General features: G+C 40.7%; 1 protein-coding gene across 1 annotated transcript in view; it reads left to right on the forward strand.

Moving 5' to 3' along the window:
* Positions 1-14,375, forward strand: part of lrpprc (leucine-rich pentatricopeptide repeat containing) — a 59,492-nt gene that overhangs the window by 39,246 nt on the left and 5,871 nt on the right. The window contains exons 27-34 of the mRNA XM_085477259.1: positions 107-197; positions 508-650; positions 2,681-2,804; positions 4,147-4,273; positions 7,700-7,788; positions 7,870-8,074; positions 10,026-10,153; positions 10,253-10,368. Coding sequence (XP_085333385.1) covers positions 107-197; positions 508-650; positions 2,681-2,804; positions 4,147-4,273; positions 7,700-7,788; positions 7,870-8,074; positions 10,026-10,153; positions 10,253-10,368 — 1,023 coding nt within the window. The remainder of the gene's footprint in view (positions 1-106; positions 198-507; positions 651-2,680; positions 2,805-4,146; positions 4,274-7,699; positions 7,789-7,869; positions 8,075-10,025; positions 10,154-10,252; positions 10,369-14,375) is intronic.

Below are 14,375 nucleotides of genomic sequence, written 5' to 3' on the forward strand. Positions count from 1 at the left end.
ACACAGGCCTAAAATTACCAAAGCCACACAAAGAAGAAGAAGGAAAGAATATAAAAGAAAAAAAACAAAAACAAAGTTAAAGTATATATTCTGTCTGTGTGTACAGCTAGAGGCCTTGGAGCAGATGGTGGACATGACAGCCAAGCTGTTTGAGTGCGACAGAGATGAGATGTACAATTATCTCCTCCGACTCTGCAGTAAGTCTTTTCCTTTCATTTGTCTGTGTGCTCTTTTATTTGGTTTCTCTGTTTGTGGGTTTGACCTACAAACTGCCCCCACTAGCTGGTGTGTTTGATAAATTACAGCATAGTTGAGGGTCAGTCTGTTGATCAGATTAGTGCTTTGATTGCCTTCTCTCAGCATGGAGCGCTTTGTCAGAAATTGCTGTCTTGAGCATGCTGGGTAGTGAGCTGACTATACAGGCTCACAGGTCTGTGTGTCATGGCTTCCAATAACAAATCATAAACATTTTCTCATTCTCACTGCTTTGATTCTGGTTGCTTTCAGAGGAGACCAACAATTGGCAGAAGGCAGAAGCCATGTGGACGAAGATGCAGGAGGAGAACGTCATTCCCAGGGAGAGGACTCTGCGTTTACTGGCAGACATCCTGAAGAGTAATGGCCAGGAGGTCCCTTTCGAGGTACCTGAGGTAAGGTCCCTTGCAATAAAATGATAATCCCAATAATGCTCAGTTGGCAGGTCTGTTATTAGAAAGATGATTGCCATGAGCAGGGAAGGCAAACCTAAAAGCAAAGGCAAGAAGAAAGAGCTGTGAAGGTGCCTGATATTAAATATGACATACAGCCCTGTAGCACCAATGGTAAGACTCAACATAGTGGGCCTGTTCATAGTTTGTGTCCTTAAGTCTTTAATCACAGCAGTCAATTTGATCAGTTGAAGTAATTACCTGTCAGGTAATATTTCCCTTTTTTTGAATTTTTATTGTCTAAAAAGCTATTTTTTATGATGTGAGATTGTTGCTATTTTGAGATATTATATTAAGTCATTGTTTAATCAATAATTAACAAATCATTGAGGCGTTCCCCAAGGCTTTGTCCCAGGACCACTTATGGTTTGAATATAATGCTTCCTCTCAGCCAGATCATTCATAGCCTTAATATTGCCCATTCAGTTTTGCTCATAACACAGTATTAAATCTCTCTCTGCTGTGCAACACCAGTAGCCTTGACAGTCTATTGACCTTTCTAAATGGCATCAAATCCTGGCTATCTCAGAACCTTCCAAAGTTCATTTGATAATAACTTTTATATATTACCTATTGGTCAGAAAGAATTCCACTTCTCTAGCCTACACTAAGTGTAGCTCACCTAAAATGTCAAGCATTGAGCTCATAGCCTAACAGGGACTTTTGGATACTGAGCTCTGTTTTGATGTTCAAACAGGAGGAACAGTCTGATGATTGAGATCAGAATGACAATTTCATTTATTCTTATAATTCTCTCTTTAAAATATTTTTTAATTCTAACACTTTTGTGACTGTTTAACAGGCGGTGCTGTTGATTTTATTTTTCCTGTATTTCTTATTTTGTGCCTTGTTAGTGTTTTGTTTGTTTTATAGTAATCAATACTAAGGCTTGCTCAGCCCTCTTTGATGGTTTATACCTAAAATTGCATGGTAATAACACAATAATTACATTTAATATTCGGTACATTACTGGTCCTGTACTGATGTGGCAAAGTGCTTTAAAAGTTGCACTCCCTCATTCAAATCACAATGGTCTAATTAGATGACACTACATGTTTATTTTTTTTGTCTGAATAAAACTGTTGCTGACTGAATCGATTAACCAAAGAGCAGGTTGACCCCAGACTCTGATTGTAGGAGCAACCCCCCCACGCCCCCCAAACAACCTCTGAAAACTCTTATCAGCCGCTCTCCATGCAGCTCCCCTACTCTGCTCCACTTTAAGCCCCTGTTCATTACATGCAGAGGAAACAGGATTGAAGCTCTGATCTGAAGTGTAGTCAATCAGACCGGTTGGCTGGTGAAAGGAATTACAGCTCGATCTGTCTCTAAATCTGTAATGCCAGACTAATTTAGCCAGACACTAAATGCTACCATATGGTTGTCGCTTGATGCTTGGCTCGATATGAGTGTTCAGCTGTAACGAAATTAAATGGAGAGAATTAAATTTTATTTCTTTACTAATTAAATACAATAATTAGTAAAGAGATGAAGTCTTAAAGCCTTAAATTCCTCTTGTTTGCTTCATTCCTTCACTATGCATTTTTCCTGAGCTTGGTGTGCGCGCCTGAAGCAGCCTGAAGCATGATGAGACAGAAAGTGATTGCCGTTGCCTGAAGCGATGAACTTCGTGACCCCAGGGGCTCTTGAGTTGACACCACCCGCTCCAGCACACACATTCTCTAGCACGCACACTTTTCCTTTGCCCCTGGGGTGCCAAACCTAATTTGCCCCCAGCCGATACAGCTTAACCCCCTTCCCTTGCTGCTACATGGGTGATCGAGCATTATGGGACCTTGCCCTGCCTGTCAGGCATTATTGCACTGTCATATATGCACATAAACACACCAGCTCTTTCCCAGGACACAGCTGAACATGTTTCAGACCTTAATACTTGGTGTAGCTGCATTTTGTGGGCATCAGACTGAGTTTAAGCATTGTTTTACACGTGTGTTTGTGTGTTGTTTTTCTAGACCTGGTACCAGCAAGCTGCCACCACACAGCAGGTCAAGTTCGCAACAACCCCCACTGCAACTGAAAGTGTTAGTGATTACCAGGTCCGTCTGTTGGCCCTCTGTAAGAAGGGCAAGGCCAAAGGTAAGCAGCAGGAGGTCCTGCTATTGTTCTCCTGTAAGACTTAGAGGGGAGACATACTACATTTGCCATACTTAAAACATCAGAGGTGTATAAAATGACCAATTCCAGTCTCTTAAAACTAGAATTTGAGAATATAAGAGAATAGAAATTGTTTATCAGGCAATTTCTGTTTTATATTCAAAGAGTTGTGCAATATTTCTGCAAAACCATGTGAAAGACTCATTGCCAGTTATTGCAAACGCTGGATTGCAGTTGTTTCTGCCATAGTTAGCAGAACCAGTTATTAGGTTAATGGGCGATTGGTTTTTCTCAAAGGGCTAGGTAGGCTTGGATACCTTTTTTCCCTCTTAATAAATGAAATCATCATTTAAAAACTACAGTTTGTATTTGCTCTGGTTATTTTTGACTGATCTTCGATTAAGAAATCTGCAAAAAAATCAGAAATCGGGAAGGGGTAAGTATTTTTTCATGGCACTGTATGTATTGCACCTGCAAAACAAATTATCTCCAAAAGCATCGAAGTGTTTTTCTTTGCTCAACCCCAGTTAGCATCTTGATAAATTACAGTCTGCTACACTCTTACGTGGGATTCTCTTTCCTAAGAAAGTTTTTTCTCCCCAAAATTGAGCATCTAACTTTCTGACATGTGGGGTTTTTACCTGCCCACCTTTTCATTTTGCTTTCTGCTGATTCATGCTGTGTAGGCATGGCATTTTCCTCTTGACCCAGCATTTTTTTTAATTGTACTATTGGTGAAATCTACTGAGTGCCAAGCCTGCTGATTCATTGAGGGGGGGAAAAGAATAAATGTCAAATTATACTTGAAATGAAGTAGTTCATATAGCAGTCTTGGGTGAATACTGTTCGAAACAGATGCTGTTAAAGGCGCAATAAAGTGCCTGCTGTCATAGGAATGGGTCAGGTTTAATTACTGTTCAAGTTTTAAGGCGGTCACAGACACTTTTGGACAAGTTCAAGGTATCCAAACATCACACACCTGGCCAGGTGGTTGATTTTTGAAAGATACATGTCAGAATTTATTTGTCATACTACCTTCACCACAGTTGAAGAACATCACCTTAAATTATTATTACCTTTTAAACAATGTTTGTATGTAATTACAAATATATAATTTTTCCAACTACTTTAGATACTGCAAATACATGTTTTCCTATAAATATTGAGGAGAAATGGTAACATCATGTTTTACTATTGTGTGTTCAGATTAGGCTGTTCCAATCCATCAATACAAGGATAATCTTAAATTCTATTTTTCAGTTATCTCAGCCAATCTTATCACTCACTTTTCCCCTCTCCCTTTTTTCTTGCTTTCTTCCTGCAGAAGCATTTGGGATGCTAAAGGAAGCTGACAAAAAAGGTGTGGCACTTGGCCCCTCCCCCTACGACCACCTGATTCGTGCTCTGTTGGCTGAGGGATCTATGGATGAAGCCATGGCAGTCAAGGACATGTAGGTGCATTAATATCTTGATTTGTGCCAAAATCATCTGGAAAAAAGCATTAAAATATTACTGCTTATAGTCTCAGTTTATTGTCTTGTACGTATCCCTGGTTGCTAAAAAGACTTGCAGAAGTCTATGCGGACTTGTAAATGCTGCTGTGTTTAGGGGCTTAATGTCTAGTATGAAAATCATACAGTCTTGCACACAATGCAAAAAAACCCTTTTCATTTGTAGGTGTAATGCAAGTGTTGGTAATCTCACACAATGCCTGGATTGCAGATTTTAAATTCGCATCTGGAGGAATGTCACTGGTGAATTCATCTCCATCCAGCTCACAGTCAGCTTTGAAGTGAATTTGTATGATGGATTGTCAGTTTTATAATGGATCACACCCTAAAACATGCAGTAGGAGGGTTTTCCAATGCTGTCAGGTTTAGCAGTTTGGCGTGACATAATGCAGTTCTCTCCATACATCTGCTTTGATTTACAAGGAGTGGGTTTTAGCTTTTGTTTTAGAAGGGCAATCAGATTTTTTTCCCGATATCTAAGTATGATAACCAACTAATTGTGTTTAGTTTTTCCTTGAAAATCAACAGCAGCAAAACAAAAGGGATCCCTTTCCATAGTTGTTCATATTTTAGAAGAGGTAACATAAGTGAAATATCCAGCCCCTAAAGCAGACAGAAAGCATAGGAGTTTGTATTAAACTTACAATTCAACATGTAGTTTAATGCTCTGCTACTTTTCCGGTCACTCCTCAGCTGGTGGTAGCAGGTCGCCTCAGGCTAAATCTGCAGCTCCTCAGTAGACATGAGGATTACAAACTGATTGTGTGCTAACACATTCAGTTCTGCTGGATATGGACAATGGTTCTTACTAAGCCCTGAGAGACACACACACGCTTGGATATATAGATTAATTTTGGTTCTCTGGAAAGCGGGTGACTTTGTGCAGGGACATCGGTCTTCTTCCAATTAGTAATGTATCATGTGTTGTTGTTTCGTTCGTGGGCCATATCAGGGCTTAGGCCTGGAGACGAATGGATGGACAGACAGAGGTATTAAAGATGCGAGCTTAGCACAGGGCTGATCTTCTTCTCTGTTTTGTCTTTTATAGGTAATCTCCAACTTTCCCTTTTTTCTGTCTCCTTTTGTCCCTTTCTTTATATCACTTTCTTTCTGCAGAGGAGAAACACAGAAGCAAAGAGTTACGATAATAACATAATGACACACACTGACTGAAGAGCTGCAGTTACTAATTTGTGCTGAAAGAAAAAACATGTAAAAACATCTATTACACTATCAGTCTCTTCCCTGTTTCCAGCTCCCTACATGGTTCACTCTCTTATATTATGAGAAATAATCATATCAATTTTAGAGCCGTGTTTCAACAAGCACAAGGCAATACAAGCGATAACCCATCTCCAGTCTCTGTTTGAATTGGTTTATGGCATCCCTGCCTGGATAAAAGCTTAGTTTATCTGCGCTCTTAATGAGAAGTGAAATGAGCTGAGAGGAAAGTCGGGGAGAAATGGAAATGGAAAGGAAAGGATGGAGATAAAAGGGGCTAAATGGGAAAAGAGGAGTGAACAAGGGGAGGAGGGCTAGATTTAATCACGTACGGGGATAATGAAGACGCTATAGGCATTAATTCTCAGTGTGTGTGGGTGTGTTTGTTTTTGGGTAATCTGTACAGAATTGAGCAGCGGGGTACTTATGGTGAGATTAAGGGATTGGGAGAGAGTGATGATGAGAGAGAAGAAGAAGTGGGTGACGCACAATATCCCTAGAAGGAGAAGGTGAGAGTGTGTGTTGGGAGACAGCTTCTGGAGATTTTCTTCCACCTGATAAGAATAATTCTGACCCGCTGCTCAGTCTCCGCAGCAATCTGTCGCCGACCCTGTTACTCCTCCAATCTCCGGCGTGACCCTGTCACAGCGGCCGCCGGATGCTGCCCGGCCTGGTGTCGCCACAGTGATAAGGATTGCCAGCCTGATGCTCAATTGAGCGGGCAGATTAATCTGGTTGCAGGGGTATAATAATAAAAAGGGGGGGGAAAGGCAGGAGGCAAGCTTGATTGAGGTTTTAGTGGCAAAGAAATGAAAAAGAGGAGGGCTGGAGAGGACAGCAAGTTAGATGGACATGCGGAGTGAAAGGAGGAGGATTTGATGAGAGGGAGCAGCTCCCAGAGGAAGGAACATCACGTATATGACAACATCAATCAACCGCTTGATGTCTGCATTATTTTCAGGTCACAGAGAAGCTCAGACTTGTTTTCAATCAGATTTGTTCCTATTGTCTTGTCTGTCATATATCTTTCAGCTCATGCGTTTATCCCCTCTCTCTCTATGGAGTCTAACGCTTGTCAAAATGCGATGCCTGATAATGGCGGGGACGACACCGTCGCACGGCTATCGCAGATTATAAAGATGTGTTTTTAGAGATACAGTATCGGCTTTAAAGTTGGAAATAATGGACTTGCCCATAGCATCGTTCAGATATGGAACAAATCTGTCATGTATATTATGTATTTCTGATATCAAGAAATGGAAATATTAATAGAGGCATTATGAGAGTCAAATATCTTTAAAAATAAACCCAAACAGAAACACTGTGGCGATGATTTGCACATTTATCTTATTTTTACATAATTTACTCAACTACATATGTGACAAATTGAATTTTGTTTAGCAAAAAAGGTATAAATAAAATGTTAGTAGAACATTTTTCTTACAATGGGCAAAACAATATTTGTAAATTGCCAAAATCTCAGAGGCAGCTTTGTCTGAAATGGATAGCTTTGTCTGTTTTTGTTTATTACTTTCCAACTTTGTGCAAGAACATGAAATCTTAATTCTCTTCTTCATTGTCGTCTTCTTTTAGCGGCTCCCTTTAAGCGTAACCACAGCGGATAACCTGCCTGCTGCCAAGCATCCCCTTCTGTCAAACCAACCCCTCTGCATCTCCTCCTTCACTACATCCATGAATCTTCTCTGTGGTCCTCTTCTTTTCCTCCCATCTCAGTCTTGTTTCTCAAACTTTGTCTCCAAACTGCTCAACCTGAGCTGTCCCTCTGATATACTAATTTCTAATCCCATCCTTTCTGGTCACTCGCATTGAAAATACGAGCATCTTCAACCCTGCCACTTTCAGCTTGGCCTCACCAAGCCATACATAACAGCAGGTCGCTCTATCATCTGTAAACTCTTCCTTTCACTCTCCAAAACTCTCGTATTTATCCATCTTGTGTAACTAATATAAAATTGGAAATTATTTTAACATTTAGTAGCTCACAATTGATGTGAGACAAACAAACATTATCAATCCCTTTGGCTGATGTATTGGTGCACTCCTAGCGTATTCTCTAGTTTGTCTTTTTCTTGTGTATTACTGTAGTACACCACAGATAACCAAGGAATTATTTGTCTCCCCTAGTGCTGAAACTCGGGTGCCAGGTTTCAAGCTGACTGATATTGCCAGCAGTTTACTCATCATCACACAAAGCAAGAAAGGCCAGGTCAAAGGTAAGAAATGGACATGCATGCTTAACACAAACATACACATTGTTTTTTGTACACACAGTCACTTGTTGCACTCCTCCACAGAGGCTCTTGAGAGACTGAAGTCTATGCTTCAGTTGGACCATGTGCCCTCGCATCTTGCCATCACCAGGCTGGTTCAGGCTCTGGGTAGTCACGGCAACGTGGAGGGGATCCAGGATGTGGAATCACTAATAAAGAGCCTTGGTACAAGCCCCAACTTGTCCAGCATGGTGTTTGTCAACAACACTGCCCTGGCACACATCAAAAAGTAAGTTTATATGTGGAGATTTGTCAGTGGACCTGTTAGGTTCACAGCATGTACAGCTTTTCAGACATTCCCCAATATCTGTTCATCCATCACCACCAACGTGTAGTGAAATGTTTGGACATTTAGCAGGAAAAAGATGACTGAAGATAGGTTGCATGAGCAAAATGTTTCAACGCAGTCGAGTGAGTCTTTTATGCCATTTCGTAAGCACTGTTGGATATAAACAGTTTAATGCACTACCCCACAGGAGAGTGTGGCAAGATCCAGGCTGACACACTGTTAAAGTAAAAGCTTACAGGGCTGCCAGGGCGTTAAGTACAAATGGGAAACACGGGCATAATAGGATTATTCATGGGTTCCTTTTAATGTCATGAAAAGAGCCGTCCTCCGTTCCTCCTTTGTCTCTTCTCAAACTGCAGAGCAAAATAATAAAATGCATTGTGCATCAAAGTTTCATTGTGCCACTTGTGCATTAGAGCCGTGCGCCAGCTCGAACAGAGGCATCCCCGCGCCATCTCAGAGGGACAGCGAGAAGTGAAGAACAGCAAGGCGGTCTCACGCCTGATTGGCCATCGTAGCGCGGATCTGTCAGCTTGAACTCTGACCTCTGGGAGCTGCGCTCTGAGCCTCCCTGACACATGCTTCCCCTTTGTATATGAGTCAAGCTGACTGGTTAAGAGCAGCGGCGGAAAAGCAAGCGGTCCCGGAAAGCGGGGCACCACATTTAGAGGGGCCCTTTGCTGAATTATTCAGACGGTCCCAGTCGCAACAATCAGCGTAGATATGTTCCCCCACCTCCAGACACTCACACTTTTATATATATATATATATATATATACACACACACACACACACACACACACACACACACACACACACACACACACACACACACACACACACACACCCTGGAAGTTAAATATTCATCACGACTGGTGACGGCAGGGGGTGAGCAGGGAGCATAAAGTGTTAGTAGTGTAGCTGGGTTGCCAGTTTGAGTTGTTTTAGGTTTGTAATGCTGTGGTATGCAGGCTTTGTGTGGTTGTGGCAACCTCAGCAGAAAAACATTTCACAGAATAGGCGGGAGAAAGAGTGTGCACTCAGAGGGAGGCTGTAAGGGACAAAAAGTGAAACTAATATAATTTTAATATTACATTTTAGATATATTTAAAGTCCAAAAATGGCATTTTGGAGTTTTTGTTTGTTTTGGTTTTGTTGTCGTTTTATCGGCCACTTTATCCCATTCTTGGTCTCTTTAAAAACAGCTGTATTGGAGGTTTATGCATGTTGCAGTTTACCCATAATAAGTTAGTGCGAATTCAGAATGAAACCTGATCTTTTTTGAGGACAAATCAGGTGTGGAGGTTTGGTGGTGGTTGGGTGTGTAACAAGTCCAACTTTTAAACAAGGAACCTGCTTTCTCTCTAATGAACTTGGACAACTTAAATCACATTGTGAGGTTTAAAGTGTTGCATTACTTTCGAGTTTTACGCGAATTTCCAACTCTATATTTTTAGTCTTAAGCTCATCACAATAATAAACCATATATCCGCTCTCACTGGCGACTTATAAATGGAAGACTAGAGCACTAACAAGCCTGAAAGTCCCACACCATTACACCACCAGCAGCAGCCTGAACTGCTGATACAAGGCAGGATGGATCAATCCTTTCCATGTTGTTTAAGCCAAACTTTGACCCTGTCATCAACTTTTTGTTTTGTTTGTTTTTTAGTTTAGTTTTTTTTCCCAGTCTTCACGTTGTCCAGTTTCAATAAACCAGAATGAACTTAGCAGGTCATCTCATCCATGCCTATATGCCTTAATGCATTGTGTTAATGCCATGCCATAGGACGATTACATATTAGCATTAATGAACGTTTAGAAAGATATACCTTATAAAATGGCAGGTGTGTGAATATAACAGAAAATTTGTATCTGTCTCCCTCTGCAGTGATGATGTGTCGTCTGCAGTAGAGTTGCTGGAGGGAATCTACACCAGTCCAGACAGCACAAACCCCAGCATGTCCTTCGTCTTTAGAAAGGTTCTGGAAGCTGGGAATGACCATGCCATGGACAAGTGTAAGACATAAGCAGAAATATAAGGCCACAATCAAAGTAACTGATTTAAACTGAGTGTTGCTCAATAATCCTTTACCAACACAACATGTCGTTCTGTAGTGAGCGCTATGGCCGAGCGGCTAGCCAACCACTTTGCCTGCTACAGACCAGCTTCAGACCTCTTCCTCCAGCTGCTGGATATGGACAAAGTGGAGGACGCCAAATTCATGCTGGCTGTAAGTGTGTGTGTGTGTGTGTGTGTGTTAGCTCATAGGCTAAAAGCCAAGACATTTTGGTTTGAAGTGTCAGAAGTATACTTTTAGCCAAGTGTTGTCCAAAGGTATGTTAGATTTGGATTATTTATCTCCTCTGGCTTGGTTGTAGCCTTCTGTGGCTGAGATGAGCTAGAATACTCATAATTAATATTAGAGGGAAATTAGCTACCTTTCATACATCGATACATTACTTTTCTCACGTTACTTCAAAAAAATGTGCAAAAATAGAAATGAAAGAATCTGCTGTGAAAATGAAAACTTAACTATTTCTTATGGCCAAGTTAAGGTACCATTTAAGCCCTGCTGAGTTTTGTTTATTCAGCTTGGAATTGGAGCAAAATGCACATACTAAGTGATGTTCTTCATTTTTTTTTTTTTTTTTTGTGACCACTTTGGATAAATTTTAAATCATATGGGGTGTTTCTGTCCCAGTGAGCGCTTCTCCATTTGACTGCTCTGTGCTTTTACATTTTAAATTATGATATCAAAGTAATTAAAATCTGCCAAAAGAGGGGAGAAAATATCAACAAGGGACCTTGTAGTGAATTTAGTCCATCACAACTCCCAGTTGCTTTCATCCAGTTGTCAGACCCCAGTGTTGTTGGAGAGGTTCTCCTGCCACATTCGTTCACTTATTTATCCAACCTTGCGTTGATGTCAGGAAAAGCTTGCCCGCTTTCCACCACTGAGTCTTGTGGTCTGAAATTTGCCTCCTACTCTTTCACTTATTCAACAGTTCGTATATTACAGCTCAATGACTTTGCATTGAGCCTGGGGATATAAATATGTAGCAGCTAGATGGGTGAGAGACAGGAGATGGATGGAGAGCATGGTGCAAAATAAGAGAGACAGAAATGAAGAATCGAAGGCCTGCAATGTACAAAATAATTGTTTGCCCAAGTTCAGTGCATCTCTTGGGACAATAATGGTCCCTTATTCGCAATTGGACACCACACCAGGTAGCTCTGCATGGAAGGACCTGGGAGGCTGTGTCTCCTCCTTGGTTTGATCCAGGGATCTTGCAAATCCTTAAAAAAAAACTAAATTAAAAAACAAACAAACTGTAGCATTAACACAAAATTTAATCAATGGGACACTGGTTTCACCTTTACACTGCTTCCCTGTTAAGTAAAACATCAAATCAAGAGACAAATAAAGTCTAAAATAGGCCTTCTCTGAAACATTTTGTCTGCACAGCAGCATAAGTTGCTCCCAAATGTTATCACTAGTCTGTGCGCACTGATGAATCCCCACACAAATGCAGATGACTCAAATCACCTTTATCTATATAGCGCCTTTAAAAACAACAGGATTTGACCCAAAGTGCTTTTCAGCTCTGGCAGATGGATTAACAATGCAAGTATACAAAAATACACAGAACAGGGATCACAGGTTAAAAACAAGTCTAATACAAACCCAGAAAACACGATAAACACATGTATATGCTAAGAAATGGATCAGTAAAAGGAGAAATTTGTAAACAAACAAACAATATTAAAGACAAACACATAAAGTCAATTGGAAAAACTAATAAAGTTTAAATCGCATAAATGGCACAGGATGGCTTAAAAAATAAGAGTGCAATTGAACAGTGACGTCCTCAGACTGATATAAGAAAGCAATGCATTAAATGGTAACATTCTTGCTTTTACCACATATTTTCCTTACTGTATTTTTCCTGTTGCAGTAGAGCTGGGCGATAGAACGATAACGATATGTATCGCGATATAACTTTTACTCGATAGAGAAATTAAGCTATCGCGATAGACCTCGCCGCTCTTGTCCTCAAAAAAAAAAAAAAAAAAAAAAGGTCAGCCAATCCAAATTAAGTAGCGCAGAGCCGAACCAATCACAGCCGCAGCGTCACGTCGCGTGACTTGTTACGTACAGCACAAGTGCCAAGCCGCACGTGTGTTTGTTTGGGAAGCAGCCAGCGGGTAATGGAGCCAGCGGGTAATGGAGGAAATGAGTGTGCCGACTAGAAAAATCAACCGAGCGTGACCGAAGAGAAAACAGATGATGGTTCCAACGCCGGAGAGATTGTCAAACGGAAGAGCCATAGAAGTTCCGTAGTGTGAAGGTATTTCGGCTATTTCAAGTCTGACAAAAAACAGAGTAGCGTGCACTGTAAATTGTGCCGAAAGCAAGTCTGGAAATACAATAAACTGGTGCATGCGTCACACTGTGCGCCACGTTATTGTTTCGGTGAAATGAATTTCTACAATACTGTTACTGTTAATTGTACTCTCTGCAGTGTTTAAATGCTTACATATACACACAGTTACTGTCCCTCCACACTTACGACTCGGTTCTGCTTCTATGCCCCAGCTTTGTTTACTTTTTCCCACCGAGGCTCCTAGACTTCTGATTGGCCAATATTTAGGCACGGTTAGGAATCTAGCGCCACCTGCTGCTTTGGCATGTTCATAGCAGCGTTTTCCTTCATTTCTACCTTTATGTGTGGACGGGATTATTTTTTAAAACGAAAACGGAAAATCTCCGTTTTCAAAAATACCCGTGTACGTGTGGACGTAGCCTCAGTCTCTGACTGGAAGCGCTAATTCGTCATTCGGCTTTTGTCAGACTAAAGTAACTGTTTGAAAAGCTCAGCTATACAACAAGGAGAGATTGAGAATTTCCTTTTAGTTCTCAGTTTATTTGATATTGACAAAAGTTAGTCAGTTTTGTCTGTTCTTCTGTAAAACAAACTAAGATTTATTTTTAGAATTAATATTTTGTTTCTAAGTGGAATTGACAATTTAGTAGTCTGTTTCGTTTGTTCTATTTTGAAACTTAAACGCTTTAGCGGCTGCCTTTTGTGTAGTTTGCAATATTTGCCTTTATTTATCTGAAAAAGTCTCATGTTCCTTAAGTACATCTACCCTGTTGAACTTATTATGGGAAATAAATATTTAAATAAAAACAAGCTGCTGATTATTTCACATTTTACTTGTGAGCAACGGCACATTTAAATCTTACAAATAGTTATTTGGCTTATATCGTGATAGATATCGTTATCGCCTGAAATGAAAAAAACATATCGTGATATGAAAAAATCTCATATCGCCCAGCTCTATGTTGCAGTGGACCTGACGATAATAGGGGGGGAATCTCAGAAAATAGGTTGGATAAGACGCTATTGCAGAGCCTTAGAAAGTAATCTCACCTTTAATTTTTGAAGTAAGAGTCAGGCACTAAGGGGAACGTGGTTAGGAAAAATATCAAAGTACCATCAAAATGATCCTCATTTGTACCCCCTGAATAAAACGATTAAACATCAGCTTCACTTTAACCATCCAGAAGAATTAAAAGATGCATCAGAGCTGCAAGGCGCTTACTAGGGTGGATCAAATTTTCCACATATTTAAACTTCAAGCAAATTTTAAGACTGAAAACTGCAATTTTAAAGTCACTTTAAACTTTAAAGTCAACACTGATAATGATAGTGTCCCTTTTTGAAGTCTGGTGGGGGTGAATGATTGCTTGTATAGCTTATTTGATCTCAAGATTATAGTTTTGCTGTAAACTCCGGAAAACGTAACATTACAAGACTGTCTCATGGTAACATGTGCCGTCCTGTTGTTAAAGTTTGAGTTTGGTCTCACATGTGACCAAGGTTGAGCTACATGCTGTGGTTTGTCCCTCTCGTTTTCCTGATTCTCCCTTCCAAGCTGCTCTTCCAGGGTCACTGCAGGGTAGCTTCCCAACTCCTCCATCCCATAAGTGAAGCAGGACCACAACTCTGAAAAGCTTTTATGCAGGCAAGCACACTATAATGATGACAAGTATATCAGGAGAGATGGAGGTGAGGTCGATGGGGAGCGAGAGGGATGAAGTCATTAAGGAGCGAGAAAGAAGCTGTGAGGTGTGTGCGTTACAGTCTCGTCTATAACTGCGCTGGGAGAGGTCACTGAGGAAAAAGGGGAAGAATTCCCCAGATATCCAGAGCTTTTAGGCAGTGTGTGTGA

This window comes from Copadichromis virginalis, linkage group LG13 (genome assembly GCF_057382275.1).
Source record: "Copadichromis virginalis isolate Kocher_CV1m ecotype Utaka linkage group LG13, C_Virginalis_male_GT1.1, whole genome shotgun sequence".
Classification (NCBI taxonomy): domain Eukaryota; kingdom Metazoa; phylum Chordata; class Actinopteri; order Cichliformes; family Cichlidae; genus Copadichromis; species Copadichromis virginalis.